The sequence below is a fragment of the Dendropsophus ebraccatus genome, chromosome 9 (genome assembly GCF_027789765.1).
Source record: "Dendropsophus ebraccatus isolate aDenEbr1 chromosome 9, aDenEbr1.pat, whole genome shotgun sequence".
In the NCBI taxonomy this organism is placed as follows: domain Eukaryota; kingdom Metazoa; phylum Chordata; class Amphibia; order Anura; family Hylidae; genus Dendropsophus; species Dendropsophus ebraccatus.
In genome coordinates this window covers 25,608,124-25,626,660 of record NC_091462.1, presented here as the reverse complement: position 1 = coordinate 25,626,660, position 18,537 = coordinate 25,608,124, and the positions used below count along the sequence as shown (strand labels likewise).

At 43.9% G+C, this 18,537-nt stretch overlaps 1 protein-coding gene across 4 annotated transcripts in view; it reads right to left on the bottom strand.

Moving 5' to 3' along the window:
- Positions 1 to 3,282: 3,282 nt before the first annotated feature.
- MARCHF7 (membrane associated ring-CH-type finger 7) overlaps positions 3,283 to 18,537 on the bottom strand; it is a 24,184-nt gene continuing 8,929 nt past the window's right edge. For 2 of the 4 annotated variants that reach the window (XM_069982777.1, XM_069982776.1), the window contains exons 2-11: positions 18,249 to 18,415; positions 16,194 to 16,358; positions 14,843 to 15,026; positions 11,828 to 11,974; positions 9,670 to 10,774; positions 8,248 to 8,417; positions 7,870 to 7,979; positions 6,623 to 6,736; positions 5,608 to 5,656; positions 3,283 to 4,309 (exon numbers count right to left, since the gene is read on the bottom strand). In XM_069982777.1, the coding sequence (XP_069838878.1) occupies positions 4,275 to 4,309; positions 5,608 to 5,656; positions 6,623 to 6,736; positions 7,870 to 7,979; positions 8,248 to 8,417; positions 9,670 to 10,774; positions 11,828 to 11,974; positions 14,843 to 15,026; positions 16,194 to 16,358; positions 18,249 to 18,407 (2,238 nt within the window). In that variant the 5' untranslated portion in view covers positions 18,408 to 18,415 and the 3' untranslated portion in view covers positions 3,283 to 4,274. Of the gene's footprint in view, positions 4,310 to 5,607; positions 5,657 to 6,622; positions 6,737 to 7,869; positions 7,980 to 8,247; positions 8,418 to 9,669; positions 10,775 to 11,827; positions 11,975 to 13,405; positions 13,552 to 14,842; positions 15,027 to 16,193; positions 16,359 to 18,248; positions 18,416 to 18,537 lie in introns of those variants that run through there. The other 2 variants (XM_069982775.1, XM_069982778.1) reach the window with 2 other exon arrangements.

Sequence of the window (18,537 nt, the reverse complement as noted above, 5' to 3'; positions counted from 1 at the left end):
TGTCTCATCATTGTATTAAAAAAACTAAACTTATTTGGCCCTGATTGGGAAGTCTTTGCACTTTTAAAAATGATACGATCAGAGGGGGAAAAAAAAATCATTTCCATCAGGGTATTTGAACCAAAGAAAACAAACTGGTCCTGGTCTGTAGACAGGTGATTTACCCCTAGACCACAGCTCCAACACTGGTTAGAAGATTCAACTATATCTGATTGCAGATCAGTCCACTGTTGGCAGATACTGACTGACAGCTGAGCAAGCAAGAAGCCAAGCAGCATTGATTATTCATGGAGAAGAATGAGGAGGAAAGGAGGGATGAGGTGTGCTACAGTGAGGCACAACTCCTCATTGACTCTTCAGTACAGTAGGAGACTCGTGCATAATCCACTCCTTGGACACATTGGTACCAAACAGTAACATGCTCACTAGGGAATGCCAACTACGGCACACTCAACACCTCCCGGTACGGCATGGGTGCTGCCCAAAATGTGTGGCATCAGCTTTGTCTATTCCATATACTAGTCAAGTACTCTTTAAAAACTTTATACTGAAAGAAATAATCACACGTGTATTTGATTGCAATTGATTAAAAATATGCACAAAAAAAAAGCACGTGGAGCCTTATTTAAGAGTTTCAATACAAAAGGGGCCCTTCCTGGAGGGATATCTGGCTAGTCGTGTGTTTTGAGGCTCCACAGGCTCTTTTTTGCATATTCATTTATCCCAGGGAGCAGTGCACTTAGGATTTCACTGTATTGACTACTTTTTAACCAGCAGCTGACAATGTTATCTTTGTCTGGTCTCCCTGAGATCAGTGATCTGTTTTCCATATGGCTCTACTGGGCATTGTTTCCACCTAACCAAAGACCAGGGGATCCGTGCCTCACTGAGCCAAGAGTCAGGCACAACGGGGGGGGGGGGACAGGCACAACGGGGGGGGGGGGGGGGGGGGACAGGCACAACGGGGGGGGGGGGGGGGGGGGGCGACAGGCACAACGGGGGGGGGGGGGGGGGGGGGGGGGGACAGGCACAACGGGGGGGGGGGGGGGGGGGGGGACAGGCACAACGGGGGGGGGGGGGGGGGGACAGGCACAACGGGGGGGGGGGGGGGGGGGGGACAGGCACAACGGGGGGGGGGGGGGGGGGGGACAGGCACAACGGGGGGGGGGGGGGGGGGGGACAGGCACAACGGGGGGGGGGGGGGGGGGGGACAGGCACAACGGGGGGGGGGGACAGGCACAACGGGGGGGGGGACAGGCACAACGGGGGGGGGGGGACAGGCACAACGGGGGGGGGGGGGGGGGGACAGGCACAACGGGGGGGGGGGGGGGGGGGGGACAGGCACAACAGGGGGGGGGGGGACAGGCACAACGGGGGGGGGGGGGGGACAGGCACAACGGGAGGGATTCGGTAGATAGCGAAGGAAATGATGGTGTCGCAACGCCCTACAGAACCCCAAGGGAGCCGGGTCCGAGAGGTCTTTGAGGTCAGTGAGGAACAGCCACATCGGGCCCCAGAGAAAAGCACCAGCTCAGAACCAGGCTCGGAAGACCAGGTCCTCCTTGCCGACCGAGAAAGACTAGTTGCCCAGGACAGGGAACAGAGGAGAGGGGTGAGGGGCCAGGAAGCCGGTAGAGAGGCGTTTATGACAACTTCAGTGTGGGAACAATAGTGGGAATCGCAAAGCGAGAGGCAGCTGGTATCCACGGAGCCATCAGCAATGAAATCGGGGAGATCGACATTATAGGGCCACTTCTTATGGTGGTTTCCCTAAAAGAGGCCACCCCTTGGCTGGGTCCTTCTTAGAGGAATATTTGGCTAGATATGAGGCTCCACTGGCTCTTTTTTTGCATATTCATATATCCCAGGGAGCAATGCAACTAGGATTGCGTTGTATTGAGCACTTTAGCCAGCAGCCAACAGCGTTATCTTTGGACTCGCTGAGATCGGTGGTTTCCCAAATTGATTACAAAGGCAAAAATGGAGCAAAGTCTTATTCTTCCCTTTAAACATGTCTTATTTATGATCTGTTGCAGCCAGACCACAGTGCTCCTATCTTCTTCAGGCCCATAGAGTAGCAGTGTGCATGTCTGACTGCTGTTTCATGTCAGAGGGAAACAGGCCCCATTTCTTGTTATAAGTGCACTTCATGGGATATCCCTTTAAAGCACTGCTGCATGTCTTTATACATTACACTGACTATGACCTGATCCTAGAGATGAGCAAACCTCCCAAAAGTTCAGATTTGTATACATCCAAACAATCAGCATTTAAATCCCACTGTCTAAAGAGAGTAGATGCAACCTGAGGACTGTCTGGAAAACGTACATCTGGCTGAATCCACCTTCTCCAGGCAGCAGGATTCAAAAGCTTCGGGTTTGTGCAAATGCAATTTCTGCCATGCATATCCATCCCTTACCTCGTAATAGGTCTACTATACATCAAGAGTACTATGAAGAGTCCTGTCACTCATCATGAACTAGGTAGGGGTGAAACGTCTATTGGAGCCTAAACACCAGCTACTCAATGTTTACATCTTGCTTTTACTGTGATTTGTGATGAGTAGCCGATGCACGGCTGTGTCAGTACACTAGCCCAACCTAATCATGATGCTGGGAGCTTCGATCCGCAGAACACCATCCAAGCATGGACAGAATCCTGCAGACATGTGAATGCCCCACTTACATTGTGGGAACTGGCTGTTCCAGAGATATGGGAGGTGAGTGGATGGTGTGGCCGCTGTACACTTCTCTGGCTATATCTCCTAATCACAGCAGGTTTCAGCAGCAAGACCCATTGTGATCAACAACTTTTGACATGCCTGATGATGTCTAAGGAAGGTACTCAAATGGTGTGTTTAATGATTATAGTCTGTTACTGGCTTTGGCTTCAATCTGCCAAATCTGTCTAAAGACAGATCTCACCTCTCAAATCCATTCCTGGCTTTGGCTTCAAAAATCCATCAGACAAATCTGTCTAAACACCATTTGGTAAACTTAGGCCTCATTTACACATTCCATATGGAACACGGACGTTGAATGCCTGTAACTGAGTCGTCCCCCTCGCCTGGGCAGCATCTGTGATACGATGCTGGGAGCTGGGGAACTCTGAATATGCAGCAATGCGGCAGTTCTTACAGCAAGGCGCACATTTATACAGTTCCTCCATTCCCAGCATCTTATCACAGGCATTCAACGTCCAGGTTCCGTGTGTAACATTGAACCTTTAGGCCAGATTCACATGTTCTATGTGCAAGTAAGCAAATAAAATTGAGTCATCACATCCATACATTGTCTTTATTGTTTCTATCATACAACTAAAACATCAATGTGCATTATTGTGAATATACAGGGGTCTACAATTTTAGCAATTACAAGTGTTTAAAATTTGTAGCATTTATATTTTTTGCAAAGTCTTATTTTTTTTTCTCATTGTAAAATGTGCTATATACTGAATCTGGAAAACGAACTAAAAGGTCATCATCATCATCAAGTCATAACCTCGAACAACCAGCCCCATACTAAGTTAGTAGAAGGCAGATTGAAACATAAAAAGAAAAAAAAAGCTGTACAAAACCTCTTATTAAACAGTCAACACTGGAGGCAATACATTATAGAAAACAAGAGCCTGCAAGATAAGGCGTGGGGGGCTTCATCCCTTTAGGATAACATTAATATTGGTTACAGTATATCATCCCCTCCCCCATTTCACACGAGGTTGCTGCTCTTATTTTAAAGAGCAGAGGCAGTTTTGGTAGGCTAAATATTGGCTTGGCCTACTAATATTTCCGATACCGCTGAGGCTTCGGTATCATGGCGCCTAGTGTCTCATTGAGGCCATTCATGTCAAAAGAAAGATTAGGTAAACTCGAGCAGCCAGAAGAGTGCCCCTCCACTACGTGCAGGTGACATGGCTGAATATCAATGGTCAGAGCAAAAGTTCAGGTTACATCACATGTAAAAAAGGAAACAGACACATACGGCAGCAAACAAAATCACAGCTTCAGCATACACAAAAAACAAACAAAAAAAAAAAGGCAGAAAGTATCAAATAAAGGTTCAAGAGGCCAAACGAGGGATAGTTTATCTTTTTGTCAGCGATTGGGAAATAGAAATTTGCTCAAGTGCAACAAGTGAACAGAGGGCAAAAGAGTAAGTGATTCCGTATGGGGAACGCCGGGCATTGGAGTCTTCCACAAAAAACAATGAAGAGCAAGTGAATGAACTTTAATTTTAAAAGGCGTTGAAGACCTGTAAGTAGTACTTTTCTGTTCTTTACACCCGCTCATCCTCAGAGTCATCTTCTGATGCTAAAACAAAATAAAATAATTGTAAGTGACCTGACTGGTTGCTGGTTTAAAGGGGTTATCCCTAATGTGAAAAAGCAGCTACTTTCTTGCAAAAACACCCTGTCCCCCAGTTGTGTATGGTATTACAATTCCATCTCCATTCACTTCAATAAAAAAAGAGCTATAAAACCCCCACCCAACCTGGGAACAGGGGTTGTGCCGTTTATGGAAGAAAGCCATGTTTTGACAAGTCCTTAGGGATTCACATAGCTTTTTGTTTGAGTTTTTCACTCAAAGAATTCTAAATCAACCCAAATTTACCACTAACAAAGTAAATATTTCACAAAAAATAATCTTTGAATCACAAGGATTCGTAAAAATCCTAATTAATACATAAAGGCACGTCATTTTTGAAAAATCTGGCTGTGTCATTAACGCCAAATCTGGCCATGTTCACACCAAAGTTCTAATCACCCTCCTTTCTCATTAATTAAAAAAAAAAATCAATCTATTTACTACCAGATGCTTAATCACCTGATGTATTAAATTATCGCATTCCCAATCTCACACTAATCCGTGTACACACTTAAACTGCCCGCAAAAAAAACACAAAGAACTGATTTTTGTCGATCATAGGAATGAGAATTTACGGTAGAAGTGATGCGCTTTGTTTCCTACCGGCATTCCGCTCAGTCTGCGGGGCTTTGAAGGCTGCTCCACTCCTTGCCGCTCCTCCCTAGGTGCTGGGAAAAGAGTTTCCGTCCTGGGAAACTTCTCCCAGTTTCCAAGGACTGGATCCATCTTTTTTCCAACACCTGGGGAGGAGTGGCAAGGAGTGGAGCAGACTTCAAAGTCCCACAGCCTGATGAGCGGAATACAGATAGGAACAAAGCGATTTACCTCATTCCTACAGTAAATTTGCTCATCCCTAGATATTGAGTTCTATATTGATAGTCAATACTTAATTCTTGTATCATGACATCACTAGATGGAGGTTCCAGCTATAAGGCAGTGGTGGGGAATTGGCAGCCCTCCAGCTTTGGCCATCTACGCATGATGGGAACTGTAGTTTTGCAACAGCTGGAGGACCGCAGATTCCCCACCACTTTTCTAAGCGATGCAAATCCAACTACAAGTTTTTTTGGATTCATTCTGCCTTTAATCCTACAACTATATCCAACTCTACTTTCTTTCCCTCTGACTCCTTATAAGAATACAAAGTTACATATAAAGAATACAAGAGTTCAGGAACTGTAGAAATCCTAAGTGTTCCTTGCATTTTATCCTCCGTTTGCTTGGGGCATAAAACGAAAACTTACTTTCAAGATCTTCCATGTGTGCTTGAAGGGTCCTAGCCAGGTTAATGAACTGAAAAAGACAACGTACAGAAAAAGTATAATGTGAGCTTCATCTGTGTGCTCAAATAGTCAAGATTAGAAGAAAAAAAAAAATCCTGATAAAGCGTGGTCGTGCTATCACTGCACCAAATAAAATACAATTTTATAAATTGGCCTTTTAGCCCTTTGTAGGCAAGTATTGTTAAAAATATATTTGCAACCAACATCTGCTGGAAGTGTATTCCAAGCATCTACTACTCTTAATTTTCTTATGTTGCTTCTGATTTTTTTTCCAAAACAAACCTAAGACAGTGTCTCCTTGTTCTTGTATTCAGTTTTCTATTTAAACACTACTCTTAAACCTTTAGCCATTTTTCTATATGTAAAGGTTTTGGTCATGTTCCCCTTTCCTCCTGATATAGTTCCTTAAAGCGACTCTGTACCCACAATCTGTCCCTCAAACCACTTGTACCTTCAAATAGCTGCTTTTAATCCAAGATCTGTCCTGGGGTCTGTTCGGCAGGTGATGCAGCTATTGTCCTAAAAACAACTTTGAATCCGGCAGCGCTGTGTTTACCGGCCGGGGCTTACATTTGTATATGCATTAGGCTGGCACCACCTCTCGGTCATTCCTCCCCACCCTCAGCAGTAAATGTTCCTGGATCATTCCTAATGATGAGGCTGGGGAGGAAGGATGGAGAGGTGGTGCCAGCCTAATGCATATACAAATGTAAGCCCCGGCCGGTAGACACAGCGCTGCCGGATTTAAAAGTTGTTTTTAGGACAATAACTGCATCCCCTTCCGAACGGACACCAGGACAGATCTTGGATTAAAAGCAGCTATCTGAAGGTACAAGTGGTTTGGGGGGTCAGATTGTGGGTACAGAGTCGTTTTAAGGGTGCTTTCACACATACAGGATCTGCAGCAGATTTGAAGATTTTTTATTTTTTTTAACATGACAGTAAAAGGTAATGTTGTAAAAGTACATGAACTCACTCTAACCCGAGTGTTTGCTTCATTTGCAGCTCCCAACATGTCAGAAAAGCGCTGTTCACATAGATGCAGTAGGACAACCAAGTAGAGGCCGGAGCTTATAAATTCATATTCAGCCTAAAAAGGAAAAGAGAAGGCAATGCAAGGGTTAACCGAGCAGTAGAATACTACCTACAAAATAAAATACACAGCTAAACCTTTACTGCACGGTCATTGTTTGGTTTGGGACTAAAGGGGACGGAATGTAAAAAGCCATTTTTAGGATGTGGGCTGGAGCATTTCTTTCTGTTTGGTATTTATATCATAGGTCTCCAACTCCTATCCTGTTAATGGTCAAAATCACATTAAATAAAATTCTCCAGGGCTGCTCCCACCCTGTTTGTGCAATTTTACACATTACGTCATGTGCAACAGTGATCATGCTGCACGGCCGCTGTGATTCTGCAGTGTGAAGAGACAGCCATGAGAAGGAGCATGCTGCAAACCTGATGCTCCCATTACCATTCAATTTTTTTTCCACTGCATAAAGAGTGGGCACTTCTACACAGCAGAAAGCGCACACATGACAATTGTGGACAGAGCCTTAGAACATGTTCAAGACTATAACTGGGGGTAGGACACAATGAAGTAATAAATTGCGACATGGAGAGCTAATGCACATCACACCTATGGCTGATGGGTCCACCAGACACATACTGTGATACATCTCGATGTGTGAAAAGGAAAAAGGACCAGTGATCAGCCGGCAAACAAGAAATCTCGTTGGCGATGGCATCTATGTGCAGACATTAAAGTTACTGGCAAACTGAAACGTGCAGGGAACTATTAAGGTAATCACTGGATTTTTTGCGCAGCTCGAGTCTTGTAAAGGTTCTAGAATAGTTGGACTGTAAAATGGTCCCTACTAGAGATGAGCGAACCAGGTTTGGGTTAGTCGATCTGAACCCGAAGGTTTGGTATTTGATTAGCTGGGGCTGCAGAACTTGGATAAAGCTGTAAGGTTGTCTGGAAAACATGGATACAGCCAATGACTATATCCATGTTTTCCACATAGCCTTAGGGCTTTATCCACCGCTAATCAAATGCCGTAAGTTCGGGTTCGGATGGACTCGAGCATGCTCCAGGTTTGCTCATCTCTAGTCCCTACACATAGTACCTATACCCCTGTACCAGGTGTATAAAGGCCAAAAGCAGGCTGAAACTTCTATGCCAACAAACCTTACTCTAACACACACTTAAATGCTACTCACCCTCTCATTTGCATGGGCCCGGTAAAGTTCTTGTATGTCAAAATCCTCCAAGTTTAAATCCAACTTCTCTTTACATAATTCACATGTAGTTATTGTTTCTAGGCTAGAACCTGAAAGACAGAAGTTACACAAACTTTAGCGTTATCTAGATTTGTACAGTGGACAAATATGCATTATCCCATGGAGTTCTGTTACCAGTGATCAGGATGCCATCCCAAGGCATACAGCATACGTATTAGTACACATGGGTACACAACTTCCTTTGATCGATAGACATTGGCATCAAAGCGGAATGACTGTCTGAATTTTGATTTCTTGTATAGTTGGTAACATCTTACCACATACATTAGCCACAACTACAGGTGTGAAGGGACTCACCGGAATTGATTTTGGCATGAAGCCATTTCTTCATACAGTCCTGATGAACGTACTGTAGACTTCCAGAACATTTACATGGCTCAATGAAGGGATTGGTTGGTGTGGTTACACCAGTCTGACAAATTCTACACAAGTCGCCATCTTCCTCCTCAGAGTCCTCCAGGAGAAGGCTAAAGGGAAAAAAAAAAAAAGTTTGTCACAGAGGGGGGGAAAGGGTCAGTTTTTTTTTTAAAGTAGTTATATGTAAAGTCACTGAAACTATAGCTGACTGCAGTTATACTAGGTGGTCTAATGGAGCAATGTAACACTTTGTTGTGCTATTTAATAACCGACTGACATATGTGAATGGGTACATGAAAAAAAAAAAAAAAAAATCTGGTTTGAAGGCTCCTTTAAGAAGCGCCGATTTAGTAGATCAGTACTAGTGTTAGGCCACACATGCCCATCTAATAGGACCCTAGCTAGTTGCTCAATTGCTCTCATTATAGGAGACTGGTTTTATGAACTTATAATGGAGCAGCGAGCTGGAGAATGAAGCACAGCACATGCAGAGACCCCAATTAAACAAAAAATACAATTACAATTAAAATTAAAATACAATCAAAATCATCCGAGTCTTGCTCGCCTGTAAGTTCTCCCTGAATACATAGTAATTACATCTACACGGGCAAACACTCAGCTCCTCAATAAATAAATAAAAAAAACAACAAAAAAACAAAAAAAAAAAACACATGTAAATGACGCCAGGACTGAAATTTTAGATTAAGATTACTACAGATGAGCAAATTTACAGCAAGTTCAGGTTAGTTCACATCCAATCGCTCGGCAACTGAATCCAGCAGCCAGGAGAAGATACATGAAGCCCTAGGGCTGCATCCTTCTCCAGCCACCTGGGATTCAAAAGCCAAATGATTAGGTTTGTGTGAACCTGAACTTTCTTTAAGTTCGCTCATCTCTAATATACATCCAAAGCACAGCATCTGTTACGGTGTACAGGAAAAGACAGACTTTTGTTGGGAATTTTACTTTTGCAACAGCTGGAGTGCCAAGGATTCCTCATGTCTGTAATAGAGGATTTACAGACAATATCATAAAGAGCCACGCAAATGATCCAGTGTACGTTTGTGCAGCCCTCCCCCCACCATAGTTGAGCCATGTAATAGGGTCGATAAACTAGACCCATATGCTCAGTAAGGGCCCTATTACACCAACTGATTATCTGACAGATTGTCTTACAGACAGGAATGGACTTGAAAAGGGGAGGAATCTCAGTCTTTCCTTTATTACCTGTTCTCTGTTTATAGTCAGTCCCTGGCTTTGGCTCAAAAAAAAATCTGTCAGATAATCTGTTGGTGTATTAGTTCCTTTAGCACAGTTATTTGTTCATGTAATTTAACACTGAAGTTTTTCTTTAACACTTGCCTCTCTTGAATTTTCTTAAGCTTCTCGGGATCCCTTGAGCTTTCAGACTTTTCACTTTCTGGTCCATCACTTGTCCTACCTGAGGGAACAATGTCTACGGTTATCATGACATTGTCTGACAAGGAGTTCCCAAGTGCAGCTGGCACCGAGAAATGCAAGAAGGAGCTAGGGAGCATGCCAGATATTCCTGAATTTCTCCTACTAAAAAGGGATTCTGCTAGAGATGCGGCCTGTGCCGAGCCACTCAGAGAGTCCGATGACCGTGGTGAAGAGCTGTCAGCAGACGCCCCGGCTCCTTGGGCTGGGTGCACATCATCTAATGAAGTATCTTCTTGAGAGGCCCTCCTAAAAAGACTGTGCACCCTACTAGAATCAGAGGTAGATGAGGCTCTCTGTGTTTCGTCTCTTCCTTCCCGTCTTCTCCTGGAGAACAAGGGTGTGCATCGGTTCCTTATGGATGAAGGCAGCCATGAACCGGGGGTCCTGGTCTCAGAATCTTCTGACCTATAGCTTTCAGCATCGGAATCAGAACTCTGATTAGGAGAGACCGATGACAAGCCCCATCGCCGCCGTCTAAGAAATGCAAATCCCTGAGATTGTTCTGAAGGCCTGGTTTCTGGGGTCTCTGTATTGGCAGGTGTTGTAGCTACTGGCTGAGGAGAAGCATTATGTAAACTTGTATGTGCTTCTTCTGCCTCTGTTGATCTTCCGCTCAGGGAATCTTGGCTGGACCGTCTAGAGAAGAAGGTAGAAGACATACTAGAAGCGAGGCGAGAAAGCAAGTGCCTTGTTGTGCGTCTGCCTTCAGTATCTGTACTCTGTTCGCTTGTAGACCGTTGAGGAGCTGGGGATACTCTTCCTGATGCAGTCCTTGGAGTTCCTTCATTTCGGCTAGAAGTATGGCGAAAGTCCAGCGAACTGTCTCGTTGTGGAGACCGGAGATCCCTGGATGTGATTGTTCTTGAACTCCTGCTGGAATCTCTGAGCAATGAGGAACTCTGAGAAGGCAACTGGCGGTTGATAGATGAGCTAAGTCGTACTGTGCTTAGTGAATTCTCTTTTGGTCTTGCGCCTTGTGCATATGAAGAAACTCTATCCTGAAGATCTACATTTACAGGGAAAAAAAAAAAAAAGTTTAATCAGTCCACAGAAGACATTATATGTCATTATGTCATTGAGAACCATCCGATAAGTAAACAGCATGGTTCCTCTGATCATCTTTCAAAGTTCCAATCTCAGACAGTACCTAATTCTTTATGTCCACAGTCAAATAGTTTTTTTTTTTAGGGTGCCTTCACACTCCGGATCCACAGCGGCTGTGAAATCCGCTGCGGATCCAGTGTCAGTGCATCCCTATGAAAATACATACACAATACCGCTGCGTGTATGTATGTTGTTAACCCCCCCCCCCCCCTCCCGGTGGCTGGAGCATACATTATCTGCTCCCCGCTCCGGCTTGCTTCAGGGGTTCTCGGCAGGACGTCCTGCTCAGCCAATCAGCACTGATTGGCTGAGCGGGACCAGCACCAGCAGACACCGGGAACCCCCAAAGCAAGCCGGAGCGGGGAGGAGGTGATTTATGCTCCAGCCGGGGGTTACTTACATACACGCAGTGGAATGTCAATCCCGCTGAGTGTATGTATTATCATAGGGATGCACTGACACTGGATCCGCAGTGGATTTTGCAGCATGAAGGCACCCTTATTCTCAATGCATCTACAATACAAAAAAAAAACAAAAACAAAAATACAGAAAACAGAAATAACTTGCAATTTTTCCAGCACTTATCAGCTGCTGTATGTCCTGCAGGAAGTGGAGTATTCTTGCCAGTCTGATACAGTGCTCTCTGCTGCCACCCCTGTCTATAGCATGAGAGTTTTCTATGGGGATTTGCTGCTGCTTTGAACTGTTCCTGTCAGGTGGCAGCATAGAGCACTGTTTCAGACTGGAAAGAATACACCTCTTACCTTCCTACAGGACATACAGCAGCTGATAAGTACTGGAAAGCTGAAGTCTATTAAACAGAAATTACAGATCTGTATAACTCAAGTTTGATAACCCTTTTATCCCTCCAGAGTACAACATTAAAGAAAAGAAATTGACGTGATTTTAACTGGTAAAAAGAGGTGGTCTGCCTCTAACCCATCAAAGCACTTACATGAAGGGGTTGAATCACTACTTCTATGACCATAATCCATCAGCCCATTTGAAGAGGTGTCTGTCCTTCTTTCTCTCTCACTTGTTAGATCAGAATTAAACATCACAGAAGACGTCCTCGGAAAGCGCCCGTACCTGCTTGATGTGTCTGAAAATGAGAATTAACCCTTAAGGATGAAGCCTATTAAATCTATACATCATGAAAATCATATGACACTTCCTGAGCACATTGCAATGACAGTAGCAAAAATGCCTAGGAGACAAGTATACAAGAGGTGGTTCCCCACGCTCTCACACACCATTTTTCTCATTTCACATGATCTTTGCTTTAAAAAGGGGTATTCCAAAATAAAACGCTTAAAGTGATACTGTCATCCTTCTTACTCTCACTTTGTTTAAAAAGTGTCACTGTAGTAATTTTTTTTTTTTTTTGCAGAAAGCAATAGTCCAGGTGATTTTAAGAAACTTTGTAATTGGGTTTATTAGCCAAAAAATGAATTTTTTTCATGAAAAAGCAGTTTGAAGCTCTCACCACTGTCTTCATGGTTTTCATATGGAGAGAGGGAGATGAGGCACCAAAACAGAACAAAGTGACAGCTACATCGCCAGGCTCTGCTCTGATGTCACCACTGACCTCTGAATAGCTCTGTGTTATCCTTTGTTCTCTGCTATCTCGCTCCTCCCCCTCCCCTCTTCATAGCACAGACAAGATCAGACTGAAAAAAAACAGTTGAGATTTCCTGATTCTGAGCAGTGGATGACAGAAAGGAGAGTAGGGGGGCCTAGGAAAAGGCTTTTTAAATGCATATAATGACATATTTGCCTAATATACCGCATTATAAAGTTTCATAAAAAAAATAAATAAAAAAAAACGCCTGGACTATTGATTTCTGCCCAAAAAATTCAACGACAGTGACACTTTCACAAGTTAAACCCCATCTCTTGGCTGGGTAGAAGGCCCGACTGACTTGAAGCCCCGCCTAGTCGACACTGTCCACTAATGAAATGAAGCAATTTTAGAGCAGAAAGAAGATATATTGAATGTGCAGTACCCAAGCTTGTTGATGGTGCAGAGAACCACACAGTAAGGGCCCTGTTACACCAACAGATTTTTTTTTTTTTTACTTTTTTTTTTTTTAAAGCAAAAGCCTGGAGTGGATCCGAAAAAGGGGAACAAAAAAAACCCCAAAAAAACCCTCAGATCTGTCAGTGTAATAGGGCCCTAAGTGAGGAAAGGGGGGGGGTGTTTATTGTGATCCAAAAGGGGTACTTCGGGGGGAGGGGGTGTTAAATATATTCACACATCCAGTACATATCAGCTGCTGTATGTCCTGCAGAAAGTGATTGACTCTTTAGTCTGACGTGGTGCTCTTTGCTGCCACTTCTGTCCATGTCAGCAACTGTTTTCTATAGACATTTGCTACTGCTCTGGACAATTCCTGTCACGGACAGAGGTGACAGCAGAGAGCACTGTCATACTGGAAAAAAAATCCACCACTTTTTGTAGGACATACAGCAGCTGATAAGTACTGGAAGGCTTTCATACATTTAAAAATGTATCTTTGAGAGAAAGACTCACCCATCCCCCCCTTGTGGGGTTTTGTTTGATAACCTGTTGCTCTTGGATAAGGCAGTCTTTGGGCATCCACTATCTTGGGCACTCATGCTCAATTCAAGTACTCAGTCACCTCATCTGTCCTATGACCAATGGCAGTTGGTTTTCAGTTCACATGCAAGCAAGGAGGATTGTGGGAAAGTCTACACTGGTTGCCTTGCAACCGCAGGGTCAGAGTTCAGAGAGGAAACCAGGAAGTGAACAGATGCATGGGAGAGAACATTTTAAAAAACATTGTTATATGACCCCCTTCAGACTGACGGCAAAGTGATGTTAGGCCTCACTGCTGACAGTCCCTTCAATGGCTTGTTCTGATTGTCTACATTTCACAACAGTTTGCCAATACAGACAAGACTTACTTTCTAGTCTTACTCCCTCTGTGCTGGTACAATTGCACTGGACTGAACAGGGGATACATTTACAGTACACTACTATAGCATGTAGAAGGAGCAGGGTGGGTTCACACTACGGATTCCGCGTGGGTGAGTTCTGGCAGATTCCGGTGCTTGTACTTGTTCACGGCAGCGCAAATCTTTTCCTGTGCCATAGACCCCATTCTATGGCCGGGCAGATTCCGCTGTCCGCCGGAATCCGCCCGCCCATAGAATGGAGTCTATGGAGCTGGCGGATACGCATGCTTCTGTGAACGGGTATGAACGACAGAATCCGCCGGAACTCTGTAGTGTGAACCCGCCCAAAGAAGTACTGATGCATTGGATTTGCATGGTGCTGTGTGTGGGTGGTGGTGGTGTTGGGGGTGGTGAGGAATCACCTGGAGAATCGAGAGGCTTAGACTGCAAATACAAGGCAATGGACGTGAATTAGAGGCCATGGACGTGGAATCCCTGTCCTGGAGTGTTCCCCACACGACATGTTGTAATATCATGCCGGGAGAAAAGAAACTGTTTGAATGTTCGCGGTTCTGTCATTAATAAATCATGCTCTGCGGGAAACCCTCCAGGACAGGGATTCCACATCCGTGCCTTCTGATTCACGGCGCAAGCATGGATTGTGTAAATGCAGCCTTAGGTGTCGCACACTTTGTGATTTACAGACCCTAAAGGTGTGTGAAGCTGTGCCATGGCACAGACCTCCTGGCATCACGTATAAATACGATGTTGGGAGAGCCTGGAGTGTTTTGAATCTTCGCAGGACTGTACCGACACAGCCACGCAGCCGTGTCCGTACAATGCCACAAAGATTTAAACACCATCAGCTTTCCCAACATCATATAAATAGCAGATGCCAGGTGGTCTGTACCACTTCACGTTCCTAAGGGTCTGTAAATCCCGAAGTTTGTAAATGACCCCTTAGGAAACAATTAGGCTACCAAATTGAGTGACGTTACTTGAAACAGGGACCAAATAAGAGTTGGCACAACTAGTTATTTAGGTGCACTACCTGGACTGGAAGTATAGCTTGAACTTGTACTTCTCACACCAGACAGAGGGGTACGTCCAGTATAAGACAGCTTTGGTCTCTTAGAATCCCAGTCTTGCTGCTGACTATGCAATCCTGAGTAAGTGCTCGGAGACCGCTCCAATGGATCATACCAAGAAGGCTGAGAAGATGTCGATGCTGTGGACTGAACAAGGAATCAGTTACATTACAGATTTCAGTCGGGATTATATGTATTTATACATTTTACAAGGCAGAAAGCAGAGTTTTTTATCTATGTTAACACAGTCTAGCACAGGGGTTTCAAACACGGGCCCTTCAGCTGTGGCAAAACTACAATTCCCATCATCGGTCCAGGCATGATGGGAAATTAGTTTTGCAACAGCTGAAGGGCCAGAGTTTGACACCTGTGGTCCAGCAGCTCCATGTCATCTCAGACATCATATGCAGTCAAAGAACGTCTAGACAGATTGTGTAAAGACCTGTGCCGACCACAAAACAGTCAAGCACATGGTTCTGCCAAAGACAGGAATGCTGTTTAGGCAATGCACCAAGTGTATCACAGACTGCAAATAAAAATGTGTTACCTGACCCACATGTGATGTAATCTGTAGTGGCTGAAATAATCCCATAAACTTCCCTTCCACCTCAACCGCACATTAGCCAGTTATTAGTAAATTAGCTAAATAAGTGTCTCTACTTGGCCTCCATTTGGGTGGTTTCCTTTTAGTTTCAGGAAGACATAAGTGTTCTGTCTCCTTACTGGATCCTGCTGTATGGAATACCTTGCAGTATTTGTTCTTTGTTATTAACCTGCGAGTCTAGCTATGATGGATGCGACTTAGTAGCCTTAGTCACAGCCATTTGTTGGAAGTATCCATTGGTGAATCCCGTAATTTATACCTCCTCTGGACAACGCAGCAGGAGAGCCTATGAGCAAGCATGTTGCCGTCTGACTTACTGACAGTCTAGCATTAGACGTTAAAGTCAAAATGTACAATATGTCCTATATTAAGTTTTAATTGTTAGTAGAAGAATTACAGATGCACATTTTTTCCTGCTGGCGTAATAACTTTGTTATGGTAGTGTATAATTGTATGCATTGCACTATACCTTACCCTGTATGCCCTGAATTGATTTTGAAGTACAGCAAATATATGTTTTTGCACTGCCTGTATTTCTACTGCATACTTAAAGGGGTAGTTATGCACTATCCAGAGTATGCGCAGGTAAGATGGCGGAAAGCACTGATCTAAAAGGAACCTTGTCCTCACTAACACATATGCAGTGTACACTTTTGGTATACACTGGTATCTGTAAGTCCTATATATATTTCATATCACAGGATACTTACAATTCGGCTCCTGTTTGCCAAGTAACTACCAGATAAAGGGAGGTCATATGTTCCTGAGCAGCGCTGGTAAGAAGACGAAGTAGTCGGAGTTTTCCAGGAGTGCTCCAGGCTATCCCTCTCTCTAAACGTCCAGTCTCTGCTAGAAGTCCGCAACGGGCTGGAATCCTGAACAACAAGGAGTCACATTTTATCTCATAATACTAATAGCCTTGGCACATTTACAAAGTCCTGATGGGAAGAAAGGATTAAGGTGGTTGAGGAGAGCAAGATCTGGCAGTTTAAAAAAAAAAAAAAAAAATCTCAAAAACCTAACTTGATCTATAAGACTATTCATAGCACACAAGATTCAGACGTTCTCAGAACTGACAAAAATAAACGTTCTTCTTGTCAGAGGAATGAGAAGCATGACACTTGGCTCCTGTACCTACATGCAGCCGTAAAAGCAAATTATGCAACTATTCACAGCATAAACTTATAAGCAGAATAAAAAGAAAAAAAAAAAAAAAAAGTACCCTACAGTGCCATCAATATAATATGTCCAAACAGTAGCAAAAGGAGGCAAGCCTACGCAAACAACCACTGATGTAGTTGCTGTATGACCTATAGCGAGGGGATCAGTTCATTGAAAGGAGACAAAATCCACAAGGGGCATTGGATGGAAAAAAAGTTTCGAACACGCAAGAGCACAATACTGCTAGCATTCTTGTGCACTGACAATGGCTTCCCCATGCTAAAAGAGGAAGGAAGCAGATAAGGTTTGGTTGCGAAAAGAATTCATAACCTAGTCTCACGTCGTAACAAAGAAAACAAAAATCAGTCTTATAAGTAATGACTTGATCACTTACCTGTGATAGGTCAATAACTTTCCCTTTAATTTTTTTTTTGCTGGACTACCCCTTAAGATCGCAGGTGCCAAACTGGTGACCTGGGTACTGCACAATTCCCTTCATGCCTGGACAGCTAAAAGCTTTGGATATCCGGGCATGATTGAAATTGTAGTTTTGCAAAACCTAGAAGGCTGCCAGTTTGACACGCTGCAAATATAAAAAGCATCCACATACAAAATTTCTCTTGAGAAAAGCAAATTAGCAACACTAAAAAGAAGCAATAAAAACAGGTTTACATAAGCCTTACCTGTCACGCAGAAGACACGACGGCGGCGGATCCTGACAGTGACTATATGACATGAATTGGTATCTTTCAGTACAGCACTTGGCTATTGTTAAACGTTCCACACTGATGGAGAAACCAATTCATCCTTTGGAGCCTGTGGGAGGGCCATAAACTTAGGGCTGCATTATTGTACCCGAGTCGAAAGAGTCGCAGTTTTCAATTACCTGACCTGTTTTTTCCAAGAACACAATAAGAGAAACCAATCCTTGTGTGTGTATTCTGGCCTGAGGCATAACAAGTCAACAAAACTAGAACTACTAACAAACTTCATGCCAATGACAGCGCGAATAGTTGTCCGAATGCCAAGTAAAAACGGATCTTAAAAGCAGCAGGAAAATTGCTGGTGAATACTGTGAAGATGTTAAGCATAAAAAAATAGTGCGCAATAAAGGTTTAAAAAAAAAAAATGATTTTATTTATTTATTTATTTATTTAACAGGGTCTCAGGTGGGGATACTGGCCTTTAACCCACTAGGACCTGAAATGCTACAACACCTAGTGAAGCATTTCTGTGTCTTCGATCAAGCTGATCGGACCCTGCCCCTAACCGCCCGCCAATATGCCACTACGGCAAGCCAAAAGTCTTTTAAAACTCACAGTAACCTCTGACCTCAGCCTGGCAACCACAACAAGAGCACTACCATAAGTAGTAGATTAGCAACACAACATTACTGCCCTGTAGTTCTGCAATGTCACCCGTCTGGTGGAATCACCATGGCAGGATTTTGAAGAATTCCTAATTAAAATTAAACAACGGTTCTGGATTCCTCCCCAAACCATGATGAGACATCTGGATCTGGGGATTCAGGGTCAGCAATAATCACCATTATCCTGCTGTGTAGACATGTAGTCAGCAGCGGTAAAAGGGTTTTGTGGATTTACCTGAAAGTCAGTATCATGTCTCAGAGAACTGTCTCTCACACGATATGTTTCAGCATGGCCGCCTAATCTGCTGGTTCTTAGCATCCGAGCACTTATGGGAGAGGAAGGGGAAGGCTGAACGGTTATCCGCCGGGGCAGTCGTGATGGCTTGGGTTCCATTTCTGTGCCTGCAAGACAAAAATCATGAAAGATAAATATTTCCTACTGATACCAGGTGAATAATTTACAATAATTGAGCTGCTTGTTATTAGTATTGGTAATGCAGGGCTAAAGGTAATCTTGCTACTTC